General features: G+C 54.4%; 1 protein-coding gene across 2 annotated transcripts; it reads left to right on the top strand.

Moving 5' to 3' along the window:
* The first annotated feature begins 367 nt into the window (after nt 1–367).
* TBC1D22B (TBC1 domain family member 22B) lies at nt 368–21090 on the top strand. 2 transcript variants are annotated; one of them, XM_029999506.2, is made up of 13 exons: nt 369–617; nt 5221–5277; nt 6236–6549; nt 7470–7649; nt 8150–8220; nt 8651–8779; nt 9237–9302; nt 10236–10350; nt 17430–17536; nt 17886–17961; nt 18283–18410; nt 18655–18750; nt 19249–21090. In XM_029999506.2, the coding sequence occupies exons 1-13, from the start codon at nt 562–564 to the stop codon at nt 19375–19377; spliced, it is 1524 nt and encodes a 507-aa protein (XP_029855366.1). In that variant the 5' UTR covers nt 369–561; the 3' UTR covers nt 19378–21090. The 2 variants fall into 2 exon arrangements, with proteins under 2 accessions (XP_040975622.1, XP_029855366.1); XM_041119688.1 differs by lacking the exons at nt 18655–18750; nt 19249–21090 and having other exon boundaries at nt 368–617; nt 18288–18404.

Raw genomic sequence — 21090 nt, 5'->3', positions numbered from 1 at the left:
GGTTTCGCCCAGGTGCTTGCTGGGCGTGTTTCCCCCCACCCCCGCAGCGTGAATGGCCTCTCCCCTTCCCCAGGGCGGTGTTTAACTCTACCCGCCCTCCCCATTTCAGGGTCCCCCCTGTCCCCCGGCCCACGCAGGCACGGCCGCCTCGGCGCCGCTTTTGCGCCCCACTCCGTGCCCCTCAATGCTAGTGGTTTGCTCCACCCTCCCTCCGTCCGGGGCGGGATGATTTATTCCCTCCCCCCCCTCAAATGGTCTCTCCCGCCTCACACAGCCCCTCCTCCAGCCCTTTAGACCCCGCCCCTCCACTTACGTCACTCCCCCTCCCGCTCGCGATTGGCCCATCCGCAACGCCTTGCCCGAAGCGACCAATGGCGGCCCTCTCCCCGCCCGCACCCAAGATGGCGCCGCCGAGGGCTGCGGGCGGGCGGCGGTGAGGCGGCCTGCGGGGGGTCGCCGCCTTCCTCCGCGTTCCGCCGCCGCGCCGCGGGGCCGGCCGGCCGGTGGGCTCGCTCGCTCGCTGGCTGGCCGGCCGGGCCCGCCCCTCCCCTCCCCTCCGCCATGGCGGCCGAGAGCGGCAGGCAGTTCTGGAAGCGGAGCGCCAAGCTGCCGGGCAGGTGAGCGCGGGCCCGGCCCGGCCGGTACCGGTCCCCCCGGTGCGGCGGGGAAGGGGTGCAAGGGCCGCAGCCCCCTTCCCCAGCTGGGGAGCGTTGGGTAGGGGAGCTGGAGCAGCCCCTCTGCTTTGGGAAGGGGCTGTCGGCGGCACCCACCCTGGTTATGGGGCAGGGGGCCCCTGGGTACCCCCCTGCAAGGGTGGGCGGGGGGGATACCAGCGGTATTTTCTCCGGCTACAGGACAGCGGAGCTGGTTGGGGGCCCCGGGGTTCCCCCCTGCAATAGGGGGGGATGGCAGGGGCACCCCAGGCTATGGGGCAGGGGAGTTTTGCTGGAGGAAGTTCTCTCTGTGCGAGGGCCAAGGGCAGCGCCACGATTGCCCCCTCATCTGTAGGGCAGGGCAAGGCCGTGGGGGGGGCTGGGGGGACCCTGTGTGCACCCTCCGCCCCATGGGAAGCAGGGTGGAGGGGGGCAGGGCCTTGAAGGCCCCCCTGGGCTGGCCTCGGAGCCAGGGCTGTACTATCCTCCTTTCTAGAGATGCTGAAGAAGCCTTATCCCTTCCCGAAGCCCTTAGAGGTGTCGCCTTGGGTGGCAGCAACTCCGTCCCAGACAAGTACCCCTGTCAATGCATGTGCCCCCCCGTTATGCTCTCCTGTGTGGGATGTCACTCCTGGTCCACCTGTACTCAGTAGGAGGGACTGGGGGGGGCTCTCTGTGTGCACCTCCCCTGCTTTGGTTCCTCTGGCTGTGATGTCCCAATTCCTGTTGAGGCACCCGCACTCACCCAGGGATGGGAGAAACAAGTGAAATGCCTGATTCAAGCGGTGTATAGGAAGAAGAGGCTGGTGGTGATGAAGGAGATGCTCCCTACAAGGCTCCTATGGACAGAGGACACCCACCTCTCTGGGGAGGCTTTCACGAGTGCTCTTCCCATCTGGTGGTCCTCACGTTTGCTCTCATTTGCCTTATCTGAACCGTGCCCTTCCCCACTTCGTGTGCGGACGCAGTCTGAAATGCTTAGTTGGCTTTAAATCCTGCTAGGCCAGTTAAATCTCTCTTTCTAATGTGCTTTCACTTGGTTCTTTGTAGCTGTGCTGGCTCCCTCAGGTTGGTGGGACAATACAGGTCTGTGGCAAGCAAAGGGAAAGCAACAAGCACAACATGTTCCTCTTCTGCTCATGGGTGCAGAAAATGCTGTGTTCTCCCTGGGTCATTTTGCCTCCTGATTGCTCCCATCCCTTACCCAGAGGTCACAGCCGTGCTTCCAGCTGGTGGTCTTAGACAGCATCTCTCTTCTGCAGTGGGGTGACTTCGAGCTTTGGCTTGGAAAGCTCAAACCAGGTGAACCGGTCTGGTAGGCAGCCGGTCCTGCCTAGACAATACACTCCAACGTCAAGTTTTTGGCAAAGTTCTCCCCTGCTCCTAAGTGGCTGCTTGGCAAATATCCTGCTGTCCAGGAGCCTTGCTACCACCTCTAAATGCCCTGCACGCTGGTCCTTTCCAGGGACAGTTACTGACAGGTCTTGGGCAACACAACCGTGAAAGGTGGAGGGGGGACGTGCTGCATCCATGGTCGCTAGATGTGAAACTTCTTTTCTTCATTTTTGTCTGAGCTTTGAGAGGTCTTGCTGTACAGATTCTTGGCTCTCTCCTTTCTCAGCCCTGACAAGCTGGCAGAGGGAGGCTTTGTAAAGGTTTGGAGACTGTTAGCTTCCTTTTCTGTGACACTTTGTGCATTTGGTCACTGAGTTTTACTAGCTTTTAGTTGGTGTTTTTCCCCTGTAGATCTATGGTGGTAGAACTAGTAAATGTTTTTTCATGTTTCCAATACTGCCCTGTGGTTTTTGCATTGGGAATTCTCGCCCCAGTAATTTTCTGGGGATGCATTGGCAGGTTGCTCTAGTGTGTTATCCTGTGTGATGGGTTGTTTATTTCCTGCTCTATAGAGAGATGGGCAGTCAGGTTCCAGTGGGGGGGTATTTAAATGCTGTTTTAAAAGGAGAGAAACAGAATCTGCTAGGAATAGATATATTCTGTGTCTGAAGCGGCACTGAGGTTTCATGGATATGCTTTCTGCTGCAGTGTCAATAGCCCACACTCTGCGATGATCTCCTCATGAGTGGTGTAACACAGATACTACAGCTGTTGTACCAGACACTGAACACAGGGTAAAAAGAAATGCCGGTCCCAATGAGCTTAAATGGAGACAGGACAGGGGACTTTTCCAGTCAGTTCGGGAGCACAGTGTCAGCTTAGATCTTGGTTCCTCAGTGGTGTGTTTACTGAGATGTAGTGCCTGCCCTGAGCTTTCTGTCCATGCAAAAGTTGGGTGAGGACAGCTTGGAGACAGCAGATTCATCTAGCCAAGCAGCATCAGGGAAAACCAGGCAAGAGTAAGTAAAATTACTGAGCATCATTTGGTGGTATCACTCCCTTCCCTCAATTTTCTCAGCTGTAAAAGTAGGATGTGGTAATGCACCTTTGTGTGGAGCTGTAGTATCTGCTGGGAGTCAGCTACAAGGACGTGAGCTAAAGGAGCGGGATCAGACATCAAGGGTGGCACAAACTTGCCGTCTGGTAGTTGTGCATGTGCTTGTGTATCTTAGAAATCACCTGTTGCACGCCTCGGGGCATTTGCACTCCTCCTGTCCAGCCTGTTACACCTTCTGCACGGGTGGATAGCGCAGAGAATCAGCAAAGATGGGACAAACATGGGGTGAGCCCGCTCCATGCAGCGGTTGGAGGTCACCGATGCAGGGTGGTGGTGTTCAGCCCTGCCTTTGTAGCCTGCTGGAAACGAGAGTGTCATCTTCAGCCGCTTGTGTGGGAGCACAGGCTGATGGGCTGTGCAAATAGATCAGCTCGGGATGCTTTGTTTGGGGGAGCCTGGGTTCAAATTCTTTAAGAAGAGCTGCTTGGGAGGTGGGACCCTCTGCAGCTGTAGCGGCCGTTAGCCAGTGAAGGCATCAGCCGATTGCTTCAGAGCCCCAGGGAAGGGTTTCCTCACCCAGAGCTGGCTGCCACATCCCCTCCTCTATCTCTAACACACATCATTGGTTTGGCTTGTGAAGTTCAGGCCTTCCCTCGTGAATCAAAGCGGTCACCCGTCAGCAGCGCGTGGATCCCTGCACAGAGAGGAGCAGCGTTGCGACTGCTGTCACGAGATGGTGTGAGCTTGGTGCTGGGTATTGGAGAGGCTCTGCTGGCTCCTTTTCTGCAAGGAGCTGCCATGAGTCATTGGGAAGCAACGCTGATCTGGAGGGGCTGTTTTTCTTACTCCTGTTAATCTGCTTGCTATGCCCACCCACGGGGGTGCCTCTGCTTAATAGCTGTCCTGATTCCTAGATGCTAATTAGTCAGCAAACTCTTTCCTAGGCTTGATCGCTGGTGGGTAAACACAGTGAGCCTTTTCAGCGCTTCCAGCCACGAGGGACGGCCGCTGTAGCGGCGAGCCCACCCCTTGCCGGGCTTCACCACCAGGATCTCTCTGTGCTGTGGTTGTTTCCAGCCTCTGCCCTGGATCTCTGCATCTCTCCCCTGCCAACTGGGCCTGTTTCTGCCACTTCCCCAGCATCAACTGGTTCCCAGTGCACTTTCTAGCTGTGCCAGGCTGCCGTCCCCCTCCTATACAGCTGGGCTCTGCTCGTTTTACTGCCGGGCACCATCTGCAGCTCCTGGAAACCAGGCCAGCTCTGTTGACCCAAGAGGAGCCTGTCCCTTGTGTGGCAGCTCTGAATGGGCCCTTGTCTCCACCATGGGATGCAGGACCATGCTCTGTACCAGGGGATGGGGAGGACTTGTTTTCCAGAGATGGTTTTTCAGGATGGGGTGGCTGTGAATAGTTACCCAAATGGAGGTAATAACTCGGGATCCCTGTCTCATGTCCAGAGCCTGTAAAACTAGTGAGGAGCACTCATCTAGCAGTTCCTCCCCGAGGTGATGCTCCCCATGTAGTGCCTGCAGCCCTCAGGCTCCCTGTCCCACTAGTCCCACTCCACAGGGAGGGGAGCTGAGGGACTGAGATGTGGTGACTCATTTCAGGCCACATAGGAAGTAGTTGATTAAGCTGGGATTTGGACCCGAGTCAAACCGTGTACCGTACCAGAGGCTGCTTTGCTGTAGCGTTGGCTACGAGCCTGAGAGCCAGCATGGGGTTCAAACCCTCAGGTGCGTTGTGGAGGAGCCCCAGTGTTGCTGGCTTTCCTGTCCCGCAGGGCTTGGAAGTGTGAATTTCCAAACCTGGAAATCCCCTTGATGGAAAAGAGACTGAACGTCAGTGCGTAAGGCAGGGAGACTGAGAGACATGGTCACTCAGAGTGAATCGGTGGTGCAGGAAAGAGCAGATCTCAAATCCCAGCTCAGACTGTAGAGAGCCTAAGAGTTTAAACAAGGCTTCTGTTTGATGGTGCAAAGAGCAAATCTTCAGCTGAATGTGGTGCTTTGGATCTAAGGCTTTGAAGACAGAAGGTTATTGAAGTTGGTTTTGGTCTCTATTCAGCTTCCGACAGCAGGCAAGAAGTGTGACCCCAGTCTAGGCTGAGGAGATTATTCCTGGGTGCTCTGTGGGTTTTTGCATTGTCTTTTTTTTCCTATCCTCTTCCTGCAGCATTCAACCTGTCTATGGCGCACAGCATCCTCCGCTGGATCCCCGGCTCACCAAAAAGTAAGTGTTTATCTTCTGGAGATGCAGGCTGCGAGGCTTTGCAGGTTTTTGGCTCAGTCCTGCAGTAGGTGGAGGTCTCCAGCATCCTCTGGCAGTGTGATGTTCCAGCAGAGAAGGGCAGCAGTGGCATGCGGTGCTGTCTTGCGCTCTGCAAAAGCTTGCAGGGAAAGCTTATTTGCTGGCACCCTTTACAGCCAGAAATCCATACTGTACCAGACACATCAGAGGAGACAGGCATATTTTTTAGCAATGGTGTCTGAGCCCTCTGCTCCCCTTCGGAGACAGAAGAATTAAGGGAAGGGGAGGTAAAGCTGCCCAGCAGCTGCGAGGCTGCAGAATTGCAGCACCCTTCCCAGCAGAAAAAGGCAGAGCTGAGCTGAACTGCCTCCTTGTCTCTATCTCATGCTGCGTAGCGGTGAAGGTTCCCCCTTGTCTGTGACACTTCAGGTGGTGGACTTTGACTCCTGTAGCTTAAGGGTAAATGCAAAAGCTCCTCCTGTGCCTGAGAAAAGAATCAGGTTGGTCTGTCTGCTGGGAGCCATCGCAGCTATATCAGGGGTGTCCACAAGTGCAGACTGGCTCCATCCAACCTCTGACATGCCTCTCCCAGGTCGCAAGACTTTTTTTGGGTGTTATCTACCAGTTTCCTCTAGGGTGGGGGGAGGTAGACCTGGAGGAATTGTATGTCTCTCCCCTTTGCCCTTCTGAGCTGGGAAGCCTGGCGCCTCTCCAGCTGTCTGCTGGCACTGTGGCCTCTGTGCCCTGCCATCACACCAGCTCAGGCTCTGCCTCCTGGCAGCGGGCAGCCTGGAGAGACTTTACACATTCCTTGGGTTTGGGAGGAGGAACAGGGAAACTGGAAAAAGGGACTGTCTGACTGGAGTGAGGACATAAGAAAGGAAAGAAAATGGACTCGTCTGACAGCATTGCTTTGATACTGTTTCTCTCTGGCTCCCAGCTTCCTCAAGGACCGCTCCAAGACCAACGCACTGCCTATGAAAAGCAAGAAGGCCTCCAGCTTTCATGAGTTTGCCCGCAACACCAGTGATGCCTGGGACATCGGTGATGACGAAGATGAGGACTTCTCTTCTTCCTCTTCTTCTTTGCAAACTCTGAACTCTAAAGTGGCCAAGGCCACAGCCGCCCAGGTTCTGGAGAACCACAGCAAGCTGCGGGCGAAACCCGAGCGGGCCCAGTCCACTCTCAGCGACATGCCCACCAACTGCAAGGTCATCAAGTCCAGCAGTGAGGCCCAGCTGTCCAGGACATCTGGTAAGAGCTGTTTTCAGGAGCAGGCTTCTGGTCTGGTGCTCTCCTGGTTGACTGCTGAACTCAGCCACTTGCTGCTACTCGCATGTTATGGGTGAGAGGCTGTGACACAGCCTGTAAGCTCAACAGAGGCTTTTGCCTCCTTGTAGTATCCTATTCTCCAAGGAGCCATTTTTGGAGTCCTGGCCTTAATGCTTCAGCATCCTTTGCTGCTCAGTATCCTGCATACAGGCACATCTGTCCCGGAGGATCCCGTGTTCTGGGTGCTAAGGGATTTTGGAGATCTGTTAAGTTCTTGCTTGGGCTTGCTCACCTTCTGCTTCCTTTGTGGCCCAGTGTGCTGCTCTTAGTAAAGGTCTGGATGAGGCCCTGTAGATCCCAGGTCGGTACAGCTTGGGCAGGGAACTGGGCAGCATCAGCCCCCGCTCACTCTGCCTTGTCACAGGCAGACGGCTGCCTATGCTGTGAAAGTAACCCAGCAGGTCCCTGCTGCCAGCAGGTGGCATAGGCAGCCCATGACCTCCTCTCTCTGTGCTAGCAATTAGCTTGATCACTATTTAGATCAGAGGTGAGCAGAGGAGATCTGAAGGTCAGTTTTTCTGGGATTCTCTCAGCTCCTTTTGCTTCATCTCCTGTGTGTCCTTCTGCCCATGGCTTCACATATGAAGAGAGAAGTCTCATCCACTGGCAGCCAGGGGTCTGGATGCAGGAGGAAGGAAGGGAAGGAGAAAGGGGAGGGAAATGATGGAAGAGCCACAACAGCTGATCCATCAGAGTGGGCCAGTGATGCTCTGTTTGCTGGGGCTGGGAAGAGAGGGGTGAAATCTGCAGTGGCAGGTCTCTGACAGTGGTCAGAGGAGTGAGGTAGGGTTGGAGAGGCACGATCTCCTTCCCCACCTCACTGCAGCATCTGCTCCTTGCAGAGGAGGCCTGTGTGCGGACCCCGCTTCAGAAGCAGCAGTCCCTTCCCCTTCGGCCCGTCATTCCACTTGTTGCCCGAATCTCTGACCAAAATGCTTCGGGTGCTCCCCCCATGACGGTGAGGGAGAAAACCCGCCTGGAGAAGTTTCGGCAGCTCCTTTCCAGCCACAACACAGACCTGGGTGAGTGTGGCAAAATGGGGGTGCCTGTGGGTGGGAAGGGGAAGGCAAAGGGGACCTGCTGCCTGCTTCAGGTTGTAATTGGATCTGCTCCAGGGTGGAGAAAATGACTGCCTGCAGTTGCACCAGGTGGGATGGTTGCACAAACTGCTCTGCTGGCAGATGGTAATGTCCTCCACCAGCTCCCTGTCTGTTCCCAGTCTTTCTCCGTCTGAGAAATGATGGTTGTGATCACTGGGGGCTGTTAGGCTCTGCATGAGAACTGATGTTCCAGCACACTGGAGCCCCTGCAGCCACCAGTTCTGTGCCCAGGCTAAGCTGAAATCATCTCTACTGCCCTTGCTGCAGACCCACATCCCCAGTCATTGCTGATGTGGAGCCTTCCTGGAGGCTCAGTGTCTCCAGAGCCTGCAGGAGCAGACTGGGCTTTCCTCTCCTTCTAGGTGTAGTGGTGCCTGGACGTGCCTAGGATCTAATCCATTGCCACCACTGTCCGTTTGCAGATGAGCTGAGGAAATGCAGCTGGCCTGGTGTGCCCAGAGAGGTCCGGCCTGTGACGTGGCGTCTCCTCTCAGTGAGTACTTGGAGCTGTGACGCAGGAGTGTGGGGGGAATGTGCTGAGCCAGGGACATGCGCTCCTAGACCTTCATGTGTCCCATAACCAGGTTTGCTCATGTTGTATCCGTGCCCAGCCTACGGGTGAGCTGTAGGTTTTTTTTGGTCAGGGAGTGTAATTACTACATCCTCTTTGAGCACAAAGCCCAGACGGGTGCTGGGAATGTGTGTGTCACTGTTTTGGGAAACTGAATCCCATGAAGCTGGGTTGCTCCAAGATCAGTAAAGGCATCAGGGGCTGGGAAAGCCAAATCCCATGAAAGCTCTTTCCCCAGCTCCTGAGTCTCTGTGCCTGATGATTCTGGGTACACAGCTGACTGGTAGGATTTCAGGGGATGGTTTGTGGTGAGGGAAGAGGGTCTGCCCTGACATGGGTTTTGCTGCTGCAGGGTTATCTCCCCGCAAACATGGAGCGGCGAAAGCTGACTCTGCAGCGCAAGCGGGAGGAGTACTTCGGCTTCATCCAGCAGTATTACGATTCCCGCAATGAGGAGCACCATCAAGACACCTACCGACAGGTACGAGCCCTCTGCTTGTTGCCTGGCTTTCTGCCTTGGTTCTATCCCTTTCCTCCCTCCTGCTGCTGCTTGTCCATGTGGTTGGGGTCATGCTAAGACTTCCTGTAGCTGTAGCTATTAGGAGTCTTCTCCTTGGGAACAGGGCACCATGTTTCTGTTCATCTTCTTACAGGTATTAGTTTACGCCTTCCCTAAATTGATCTAATAACTAGATTTCAGACCCCAACTTTTTCCCAGCTCTGGCCACCTGCCCATGCCTGAGCAGCAGAGACTGGAGATAAAACTGTAGGTGATTTTCTCAGTGCAGCTGTCATGTGTAGCCCTTGCTGTGCTTGTCAGCCAGTGCAGCTCTCACCTGGGCGGACACTGAGGGGTGGATCGTCCTCTGTTAGCCTGTGATGAGTTATTGTGCCCCCAGAAAGCACGGCTGGTGTGTGTAACCCACCCTCTCTTCCAGATCCACATCGACATTCCGAGGACCAACCCACTCATCCCCCTCTTCCAGCAGCCGCTCGTCCAGGAGGTAAGGGGGAGTGCAGCTCCTGCCCCACATTTGCCACGGGGCGTGTGTGTGGAGTTAGACTAGCACTGCCACTAGTGAGTTAGCTTTGTGGGGAAATTTACCTGGCTGACAGCTCCTGATGCAAATACCTGCTGAAACTGTTTGGTCTTGTCCCATGTTTCTGAAAGACATCAGACTTGGAGCTCACGGTTATGAGATCAGCTCTTTTGTGGCGAGATGTAGCCAAGAGTTGGTAAAAGACCTCAAGCTTTTGTTTTGAGACAAATTCAAGGCATTTGAACCAGAACAGGAGATCAGTTCTGTTTTGCTATGAAACCTCTTTTGTGCGAAGCAGTATGTGAGAAACCTGGGCAGGGATGGGTTTGAGAGGTGCCCAGGAGGTGTGGGCATCTGTCCTCCTCGGAAACAAGCTCAGCGTGTGTATGTGGTACGTCAGAGCGTGGTGTCCTGGGGCTGGGGCATTCTGGAAATAACACCTTGGTTGTTGGGGGAAGGCTGACCTGTTGGGAACTATCCCGATCTGTGATGTTTTGCTGGGAGTACTGTGCTGATAACAGAAAGTAAGTAGCCTTAGCTTTCCACGTGATGTTCACCAAGGCGTGCTGCTCTGCTAGTAGGCAGCCCTGCCCTGTGGGTGGAAGGCTCTTAAGCCACCTGGATCTTAAAAAGTTGGATCTGCATTTCTTCAAGTGGAGGCTTTGATGAGGAGCCTGGGCTGCCTTGTTCTGTGAAGTGGGGGCTGGCCTGTGTGTGGGATCTGTGTATCATACAGGAGTCTCTCCTAGGACTTGCATGCTTCTTATCTTACCCATATTGCTGCAGAAAAGCCTGTCAGCGCATGATCTCTGCTCCCTGAGATTAGCAGTTATGCTTTTCTGCCTTTCCTTTGTGCACGGCTAATGCAAGTACCTGCTTTCCCTCATTCTTCCCTAGATCTTTGAAAGAATCCTGTTTATCTGGGCCATTCGACACCCAGCCAGCGGCTATGTACAGGGAATCAATGACCTGGTCACTCCATTCTTTGTTGTGTTCCTCTCTGAGTATGTTGGTAAGTGACATTTGCTGTTTGAAGCACGGTGCTGCCTCTCGACCACGGTGTTTGAAATGGTGTGAAGTGCTAGCATCAGAAAAGCTTGCCTTGCTGGAGGGGATGATGCGTTCTTCCTTCAGCGCCTCTGCCAGGCTGGAGATGCATCTTGACCTCTTACTGTATCTTTGCTGCCTGGTTGAATCGACTTCAGTTTCATAACCTTGCTGAGCTCCACGGAAGTTGAAGTGCTAAGGGAGGATTTGCATTTGAATGTACTTAACATCCTTACAGCTTGGAGGAGAATGGGGTCTTTTAGGCCCTGGGGGAGTTTAGGCAAACCTCTGATATACAGAGTTGGGGGAGGGGAGAGTCTTGCTATCAAAGCTTGGGCTTGGAGCTAGTTATTGCTCTAGGAGGAATGAGTGAAGTATAAAGAGACCCTGCTGAGAATGTAAAATAAACTATTTAAATAAAGATTCCTGTCCTGTGCTGCTAGTACAGGTGTGTTTCTCAAGCTGAGAGTTTCAGAAAGCAAATTGACTTCTCCCTGCTGGTTTTGGCTTGCTTATCAGCCAGTTGCTTTTAGCCAGAGATCAAGTCATTTCCACCCATAGCATTTTTATTCTTTCTACAGCTCTAGCTGTGTTTTGGGGTTGACATTAATGCTGGGATGCTGTAATCCCTATGCCTAAAGGCTCTTCGTTTTCACTGTAAATAGAAGGAAAAGGGAATTTGTAAGGCTGTATTAGTGACAGAGAAATCCTGTCGAACAAATATTTTTAAGGTCTGATCCAAAGCTTGTTGAGTCAGTGGAAGCCTTCCACTATCTAGCAAAGGCTTTGTAAACTAGTACTGATCTGCCTCTTCTGAGGATGTTGTGAAGAGGTAAGCCACCTCGGTTTCCACTGTGGTAGTTGGTGTGGTCAGGATTGATCCCTAGAAGTGCTGTTGCTCCTCACAGCCTGAAGAAGGCACAAAATGTGGCACTGCTACCAGCTGGAGTGAATTCCCGTTCCTGGGAGGTCAAGACCCTGTCAGGTCTTAGCAGGTTCCCTTTGAGTGGCTTTTCCTGTGCCTTATTGCTTGAGCGGCATTGATGGCACTTAGTCTTGGCAGAGGCTGGTTGCCTAGGATTGTTTTATTGGCTTAGAAGTAGAGCTGTGCACAGTGAGTTATCTATGCAAGAAGGGAGCTGGTCTGAAGCATCAGAGCTGCCTGCAGGTAGCTGGTATGTCTTCTTGCAGTCCTGTACTGTGTTGGGTGTCAGGGTTCAACTCTCTCTGCATGTGGCTTCAGAGTTCATGCTGCATCAGACCTGTCCATCTCTTGCCAGGGTCGTGCTTCTTGCCATATTCCAGGGCTGTTTTCACCCCTGACTGAAGCTTCCTCTCTGAATGTGGCCTTCCTGATTCCAGCTGTCTCTGAAACCTGTGTTGGAGGAAAAAACTCCTCTGCATGAGACCCATTGAGTTGAATTTGGCCAAGCAACATCATGCATCCCCTTTCGCCCCAGAGCCTGGGATTCAAAGCCAGCCTTTAGGTCACAAGCTGTCTCAGTGGCTACCTGCTCTGTGGTCTGTGGTAGCAGTGATAGTTTAAGGACAAAATCAGTAATTGCCTGGAATATAGGCGGGAAAGAGCTGGCAGTGCTCATGGTCGTGTAACCCCTTTTGCAACAGGATTTAAGTCGCTGGTTTGGAGCATTGGCTCTTCTCTACAGCTGCCTTTACTGACAGGCCCCTGAAGAGCTGGTGCTGGGCAGGGCAGGTCTGGAGGCTCTCTTTGTGGGATCACTAATTCTCAGGATCCCTGGATCAGCCAAGTCTGCACTGTACCTGAGTTCTTGCAGCAGGAGAGCCAAAAGAGGCCTTGCACAGTTTGGTAATCCTTGTGCAGCATGTGCGAAGGGACAACTCGCCTTTCTGTGGGAAGTCTTTTGTTCAAAGGAAGTTCTGCTTGTATTCTTCAAGCTGTATCCCTCTTGGGAAAGGGGACGATCCGTGTGGCTCAGGCAACCCCTGCCCACAGAGCCACTGAGGGCTCGTACACCTGTGTGTCATCTGAGGGTACTTCCACATTCAAAGGTGTGTGTACAACTGGCCTGGAAAATTTTCCCTCGCTTTTCGTTTAAAGCTGGCTCTGGGAAGTCGGCACCAGCCCTGGCTCCATACTCAAACCTCTTGGGTTTGCTGCCCCTACTCTCCTTTCAGAGCAGGTGTTTTGTTGACTGCAAGATGCTAGAAGGGACCCACTGTGCTGCCGGCTGGCTCATCTGCTTAGATGTCCACTGTCTTCCCTGGGCTGCTTGCGTTAGAGCCTTTGAAGGGCTGCCTCCCGCAGTAGCTGACTCAGCAGGACCATCACAGCTCTCCAGGGACCGTGGTGTGCATGTGTGATTCAGAACTGACAGGCGGAGGTGGGAGTTCACAAGCTGTTGACTTTGGTTAGCTGTTCAGCACAAGGCCAGGCTGGCACCCTGGTCTTCTGCTGTTCAATCTAGTGGCTTCTCATAAAGCAGTCTCACCGCTGAGAATGGGCTGATCCCCATCTCCAAGTTCATTGTAGACTCCTAACGCATCATCCCATGCTTTGAGCAGGCATTGCGTTTGCAGACAACCAATCAACTTTTCTACAGATCAGTTAAAACCTCTCCTTGGTGCTCATCAGCTGATTAATGTGTCTGGGTGGTAGTGTCTCCATTATATATCAGTTACTAGACCAAGGCCTAAAACATCCTTCAGAGGGCTTGATTGGCTTCCCACCAAAGGCTAGAACGTGTCCATGGGGAAAAGGTGGGTGGTTTGCATAGGGGATGGTCTGTAGCTTATCAGGCACATACAGGGAACAATTCGGCAGTTTCCTTCCATTGAAATGGATGCGAGCAATGAACCAACAGTCAGCAGTAACCCAGCAAACTCCCAGGCCCTTGTGTGCAGAGGGATTAAACACAGCTTGCTTGGGGTAGTAGTTAGAGCAGTTTGGCTGGCCATACTGCTGTGTCTTTGACTTGATGCCTTTCCATCGTCGCCATAGAAGGTATGGGAAGGAAGGGTGTATGCCTCTCGTGAGTCCTGAAGGAGGTAAACAGACCAGTGAGTGAAAAACATTTGTGGGAAGCTATTTCTTCTAGCTGCCCTGGGATGCTCTGGGAACTGGATGAGCCCGTTATTAACCTGCATCTCCCTAGCCTGACTGAAAGGGTCCCGTTGATATTGCTTCCCTCTTCTTTCTGAGCAATGCCTTGAATCCAGTGTGTGTGCCCCTTTGACCAGCTTCAGAAAATACCACCTAGGCTGAAGCAGGGAGAAGCAGCTCTTCCCCAGAGCTTCCCATCCCTGTGTCTGAACTCCCTTGCCCCCTTCTCCAGTGCTGGTCAGGACCCATTGCTTTTCCTGTACTTGCACCCAGTCTGAATGCAAAACTCGTGCTTCTTCTAGGTGCCGTGCAGACTGCTGTGAGCTTTTGGCAGATGGGATAGATTTAACTGCTGTGTTTTCCCATTTACCCTAGCATGGCAAGCTGGCTCACCTTCTCCTGTGATGCTCTACCTGCCTCCTGCACACACATGGCTGCCTCGGCTACTTGGCAGCAAGCATGGGCACTTTGGGCCCCTGCCACTGCCAGCTCCATAGCTGGAGCTATTCCTCCTCCCAGCTGATCGATGGCTTCTGCTGCAGATTGCTGAGCACTGCTTGTTTTCAGCTGGTGCCGCTGTGAGGAAGAGCTCGAGGGAAGTGTTGAGGCTGCAGGAGCAGCTGAGCCTGCTGTTGCTGCCCTCTGGTTAGGATGGGCGCAGGCTGCCAGTGCCGCTGGGGATGCAGAGCTTGAGCGGTGAGGATGGGGAGAGGCAGTCTGGCATCTGTGGAATTAGGGCAGGGATGACACCTCAGCACCTGCCAGAGGAAACCACATGCCCCTTTTTCCAGGTGATGAGAGAGGGCCTGCCAAGCACAGGGATGCTGAGCTGTTAGTCCTGCTAAAACTGCCTCCCAGCTCAGGTCCCACAGCCCCTCCTGCTGCACTGAGTCAATCCCAGTTCTCGTGGCTTGTGTTTGCATTTAAAATGGCAGTGACAGAGCTCAGAAATGAGTTCAGCATCCCCAGGTAGTGTCAGTGCTGGCCCCCGCACCCTCTCCCAGTGCTCTCTGCCCATCTCAACATATGACACCACTTCCATCCTCTATTCAAGGCCTTGCATAAGGGATTGTACCAGCTTTGGGACCTGTTTGGCATTTCACCAAGTCTCTAGAGGGGAGCAGTGACATGGAAAGTATTGATCTTGCTCACTCCTAACTGGCTTTGTTACTAAATCCTAATCACAGTTAAATTAAGACTCTGTTTCCCTGTAAGCGGGAGCAGAAATGAAGCTTGGGTGAAGAGAAGGGGAGCCTTGTACCTGGGTGTTACTAGTCACACTGTGACTGACCCAGCTTGTTCTGAACTCTGTTTTTGCCCTGGACCTGTCACTCACTGCACGCAGTGCAGACTTGCCCATTGCTGTGCAGAGCTGTGAGCTGAGACTGGGTTTAACTGTTCTCCAGGCATCTAGTCCTGCACTGAGCCCCAGCTGCCAGAATATGGGGAGTCATTAAAGCTCCCCTATGGAAAGCAGGGATGTGGGAAGCTGGAGCCCTGGCTCCTCTGATCTGCTCCATGGTATGCCCTGCCTGGCATTTGGGGCAGGGGTTCAAGTGGGACCGTGCCCCTTCTCGTGTGTCAGCCCTGAGCCCTGTTGAAATGTCACTCATAGGAACTTTGTTTTCCCCCAAGCCCCAGCTGCCCTTGGGCACCCTGTGACACTGGCAGCGGTGTCCTGGCTGCCTCTAGCCCAGCTGCAGGCAGCTATCACTGTGCCGCTGGCTCCTTTTCAGTCCCTGTCAGAGCCATATGTTGAGTATCTCACTCCTTTCCACGGGGCCTCTTTAATGATGCTGCTGAGCAGATGTTTGTGCTGAGCCACACACTCCAGAGACCCGGGTTTTTTTTCAAAGCTTCTTGCAACGTGTGTTGGCTCATGCTGGGGATCTCCTACCGCTGTTTTGCTTTGACACTAGGGTGCTGGCAGCGTTGCTCCTCTTGTCCCCATACTGGTGCAAGCAGCAGGGTGTTCCCCATCCCATGGGCAGGTCACCACATCCCCTTCTCCATCTTGGTCCTCATGCGTGGAGCTGCACGGGGAGGTCTGCTGCACAAGGCTCATTCCTGCGTGGCTGAGCCTGCCTCTCCCACCAGTCCAACCTGACTGTACGCATGTGGCCCTGTCCCGCTCCTTCTCCTGTCCATCCTCCTTCCTCTGTGGGGGAATTTATCTAGGGAAGGAGATGGGTGTTAAACAGATTTTGCCTGCCTTTCTCATTACCTGGTTGAGAGTGGCTGTGGAGAAGCCAGCAAAAGAGTGGTGGTTTTGGATGGTGACCTGCAACTGAAACACAGTTTTGTTGCTCTTTCTGCAGTACAAGATTGCCAGATTAACGCAGGTTTAAGCCCTTGCTTGTCCCTAAAGCTCCCTGTGGCAGTTTGCTCCAGAGCTGAGCTCTGCCCCAGAGGAGGGGCAGAGGTGGGAGCAGCGTTGGAGTTGCTGGCTCTGCACTTCCCATCCTCCTGCGGGCAGGATCTGTTAGTGTCAGTTTTCACAGCGCTGCCAGCCTGCGACAGCTGCCCTGCGGTGTATCTGAGCCAAGAAGGTGGCCCGGCTCCAGCCCCGAGACCCATCTTCTCCCTCTTGCTCCTTTACAAGCAAGATCAAAGACGCTTGTTTGGATTTCTGAGCCTCTGGGTTTGGAAATAGGCCAGTTCAGCCCTGGCATCTGTTGATCCGATTTAGCGGCATGACAGCTCCCTCCGAGGTCTCCGTCAGCAGCGTGACAGCCGCTCTCCTCCTGAGGAGGAAGGGAGGGAGCTGCTGCGTCGGCCAAGCCAGGAGGGCCAGACCTGTGTCTCCTGACTGTTTCCTTCCTAACTTCCACTGCCTTCCCTTGCCTGTTGCCTTCCACAGCCTCCAGGTTAAGGTGAGCTTGGCCTGGAGACGGTGATCTCTGCTCCAAACTCAGCCAGCATCACCGCTGTCCCACCCTTGAGGCATCTGATCTCTCCCTTCCCCTTCCAGGGGGTTCATAAGCCTATTTAAAAGCAAGGGCAACCTTTTGCACTCTGTGAGTACCCTTTGGGGACAGAGCTACTAACCCTCATGCTCTCAGACCCCTGGTTCGCTGGGTTTGAAAAACAAGCTTGCACAAATCTCTGCTTCCCCTGCAGCAAGGCTCTTCTGTGCATGGGGTTGCTTGTTTGCTGGAGCTCTCCTGTCAGCCGGGCTTGAGGAGGAGGAGAAGCTCTATGAGGCTGAGCAGTCCCTCTGCTGTGTGCCCCCACTGTCAGGCTCCATACTGGATTTAACTCAGAGCCTTTTTGCTCTCCAGGAAGATGTCTGCATGCTTTTGGGTCCTTGCAACTGTGCCCGAGAGTCCTCCTCTCCTGTAGAGGTTTCTGAGGCTTTGGTAGTTCTTCCTCACGGGTCCTCGGAGTTGGCAGCCACTTTTTGGGTGCCCCTGTTGTGACTCGGTCTTAGGCTGGCACCGATGAATCTTATCTTTACCAAAGAGGGAATGGGAGATCAGCTCCCTCATGCTACCCCAGGTCAAAAGCAGCATTTTCTTCCCTGGTTTCTGGTTGCAGTGATGGATTCACCTCTCCTGGTTCTCCCTGTGGTGCCACCAGCTGGCAGAGACCTGCTGTCACCAAGGCGGGATGCGCTCCAGCAAGAGGGGTCCCATATGCCGGGAGCTTTGTCCATGTGCAGCCCTCACCCCAGAGGGACAACAACGGCAGCTCTGTGGGATCCCTCCCACGGTCCCCTGGGGAGCTGGGCCGGGTTCATGTCATGGCCACTGAATCTTTCGGGTCCTTCAGCCCTTCGCCTGGGTTGGAGAAGTAGCTCAGTGCATGGGTGATGTGCTCTGTGCCAGGCAGGCCACTCATGTCATGCAGGGAGCCTTGTAGTGCCTCTTGCCCTGCCTTGGCTTGATAAAGCCCCTCGATGTGTCCCGTGAGCCTCCTCGTGTCCCCCATCCTCCTGATGCTCTTCCCTCTCTATTTTGCAGAGGAGGACGTGGAGAACTTTGACGTGACGAACCTGTCGCAGGATGTTTTACGGAGCATCGAAGCCGATAGCTTCTGGTGCATGAGCAAGCTGCTGGACGGGATACAGGTGAGCCTCTTCTGGGGCCGCAGAGGCTTCTCTCCCCTTGCTGGGGTAGCAGTGCAGTCATCTCTCTGTGTTTGGGTGAGCACTCTGTTTGTCCCAGCATTTGGGAGATTTTGCTACTTCACTGAGCAGAACCCATGGGTAAAATCCTGGGGAAATAAGATGCTGCGGCTATCCAACTGGCACTGCCCTGACTAGGGACTTCATAAGCAGGCAGATGATCCTAGCGCTCAAGAGCCATGTCTCCTTGACTCGTGGTGATCTCGGCTCCCTGTGGAGCTGGGGATGTGGGTTTGGTCATTTCTAGCTGTTGTTAGAGCTGCTGCTTCTGACTCACAGCCTCTCCCCACAGGATAACTACACCTTTGCACAGCCAGGGATCCAGAAGAAAGTCAAAGCCCTGGAGGAGCTAGTCAGCCGGATCGATGGTAGGTGACAAGGAGATCGGAGCAGGTTGGAGCCTCTTTTGTCACAACAGCGGGAGGCCTCCTTTGCAAGTCGTACTCTCAGGGCAAGGGTAGACACTTGCCTACAACACGTACGGAAGCAGGGCAGAGTAGGGTCAGCCAGAAACTGCCTGGGGACAGGGTTTTTCTGGCCAGGTAGCACAGGGTGAGGTAGTAGAGGGATTTGGGAGAGCAAGGTCTCAGCCTGAAAGTGTGTGAAAGCCGGTGCATTGGGGGCAGTGCTGCATGCGGGAGCTGGGGCACTGTGGTCCCCGGGTATGTAAGTGAAATGTGCTGTTTCAGAGCAGGTACATAATCACTTTAGGAAGTACGAGGTCGAATACCTGCAGTTTGCCTTTCGCTGGATGAACAATCTGCTTATGAGGGAGCTGCCTCTTCGCTGCACCATCCGCCTCTGGGATACCTACCAGGTACGCAGGCTCCTACTGCCTTCCCTGCTTGGCTGGTCACTGTGGGGCCAATTCCCTGTAGATGAGGGGATGGAGGTCTTCTGGCAGCACAGTGCAGCTGGGGAGATGAGGGAAAGGAAAGCAGTGTGGCCCTGGGACATTTATAGCCAGCTGGGTGATGGGTGGCCCTGTAGGATATCTGTGTCCAGGGAAGTCATGCTCCAGCTGAGCTGCAGGAGCTGACCCAGAGTTTTGCTGTCCACAGTCAGAGCCAGAAGGATTCTCACATTTCCACCTGTACGTCTGTGCCGCCTTCTTGATCAAGTGGCGGAAGGAGATCCTAGATGAGGAAGACTTCCAGGTAAGTCCCTGGGGCTGGGGGTAATTCCCTGGGGGTAGAGGGGAGGGAATTGCTGAGTGGGAGCCCAGCATGGACACAGTCAACAGTCATCTCAAAGCTGGCTCCAAGATTATCCAGTCTCAGGATCTTTGCCTAAAAGTAATGTCTGAGCTTCAGCACTCAGGACAGAGAACTGAGCTGTTGGAGGGTTCAAGCATCAAATACCAGCTCTTCCCTGGGCTCAAGCTTTGATCACGGTAAGTCCCTTCGTGTTTGCCTTCTGGTGTCCAGCTGTAACACTATGGTAGCAACCTTTATCTCAAGGGATTTGGGGGCATCTGAGGTGCTTCACTGATTCAGATCTAGACACGAGCACATCTTAATGCTGTCTCTGAGCCTTTCAGACCTGTGAGTGCGGTGAGCGAAAGTTACTGAGTGCTGCTGCCTCTGGTCGTGCCAGCCCCAAGCCTGCTCTGGAGCCTTCAACCACCCCAAACTAAGCACCTTCCCCTCTTTCAGGGCCTTCTGATGTTGTTACAAAACCTGCCCACGATACACTGGGGTAACGAAGAAATTGGACTCCTGCTCGCTGAAGCCTACAGACTCAAGTACATGTTTGCAGATGCCCCCAATCATTACCGCCGATAGGTGCCAGGACTCGACTCCCTCCTCTCCCCCGTGCTCACACCCCTGTCCTGGCCCAATCTGATCACTGTGGCATTTTTGTCGTCCCAAGTCCTCGGACACTCCGACCGGGAGCTGCTCCTCGCTGTACAAAGCTCACATCGACTCTCATCTTAACTCTTAACGTGTGCCTGTCTGCCACTCCATGCGCCTGGATGTGCCACTCCAACGACTGTCAGTATTTCACACCGTGCCGGTGGCTCGAGCCAGGGAGAGAGCCTTGAAGGGGCTGGGGGAGGACATGGCGGGCAGCTTTACAGATAAACTGAGCCGAGGACGAAGCCCTCCTGTCCTCTCCACTCCCTACCCTGGGCTTGTCCGGCTGGGACCACCTTGGCTTCTCTGCCTCGTGTTAACCTGCCACCACGTGCGCTGCTCCCTTCTCTCTTCTGACACCGCTCCAACTCCCAGATGAAAATGCCTTATCAGAGACCCACCTGGCCGGAAAAATCCTTCCCCCCCGAGGGTGGCAGGGCAAGAAGTTTCTCTCAGGGCCTAGCTTCGCTCCGAGGGTCCGCAGACCCTAAGCACTTTGTGGGTTCGCGAGAGACCCCCTCGCGCCTGCCCTCTCTCCTTCTCTCCATCCTCTTCGCCTCCCTCTTCCCCAGGGCAGCGGGGCGGGCATGGCAGCAGGGGGACCACTCCATCCATGTGCAGTTCGAATGATGCGCGCCAGCTTGACGGGACTTTTGGTGACCGATGTGCTGTCGGTACAGCCCCCTCCGGCACGGAGGGGGAGGTGCGGGGGGGCTGGTAGGGGAGCAGCATCTCCCGAAACCCCCTTGCAAAGCCCCCGCTCCTCCAAGACATTCTGTGTATATTGTGTTCTTGTGTATATGGGTCAAAGATGTACAATATACGTCTTCTGTTTGTAGCAGATAATGATTTTATATTTATAACGTGCACCCCTTGTTCTCCCCATCCTCTCCATGCCTGGGAAGGATACCTGGGTACGGCGTCATTGGGCTTCGGACCCCTCCGGAGATGGGCATTTCGGAGCTGCAGGTATTTCTGCCCCACCGTGTTTTTGCAGTGTTGGATCTGCCAGGAAGAAGTGCGATAGAAATATGTATCTCAAGGCTTCCCTTACAGTGAGGATTTGGGCATTTAAAGGAGAGGGGAGCTCCCAGCGGGAAGCAGGGGAGAGCCGTGTTGAGGAAACAGGGTATCCGGGCTTGTCGGCTGCTGGCACGTGCCCCTCCGAGCGCTGCAGGGCAGAGCTGTGCTGGTGCCGCCGGCGGGACTTTCCAGGGAGGAACGATCCCGGATCCAGCACTGGCTGCTCCCAGCACTCCCCGGCCATGCGGACATGTCCTCCCAGGACTTCCTCCGCAGGGCCGGCAAGGACCGGGCTGGCCTCATCGCCGTCTGCTTTTAAGTCAAACCCATCGTGAATGTTTTAATGAGCCGTTTTCTTCCCGCAGGCAGGCGCCGTCCACGTCATGCCAAGGGCTGGATGCGGGAGGGCGTGGGGGGACGGATCCGGGCCACCCCAGGTTTCTCCCAGCGCTCCCGTGGGGTGATGTAGGCTATCTCGGCAGGGTGCGGAGGTTTCTGGTCCCTCCGCTTTCTGTTGCTGTTCCCGGTGGGAAAAGGCAGCGGGCCGTGAGGCCAGTGCCAAGCATGTGAAAGGCAGAGCCTTGTTGCCAATAAAACTCCAAACAGTGTCTCAAGAAA

Source organism: Aquila chrysaetos, chromosome 24 (genome assembly GCF_900496995.4).
Source record: "Aquila chrysaetos chrysaetos chromosome 24, bAquChr1.4, whole genome shotgun sequence".
In the NCBI taxonomy this organism is placed as follows: Eukaryota; Metazoa; Chordata; class Aves; order Accipitriformes; family Accipitridae; genus Aquila; species Aquila chrysaetos.
The sequence above is the reverse complement of the archived record's forward strand: the minus strand, read 5'-3'. Positions and strand labels throughout refer to the sequence as shown.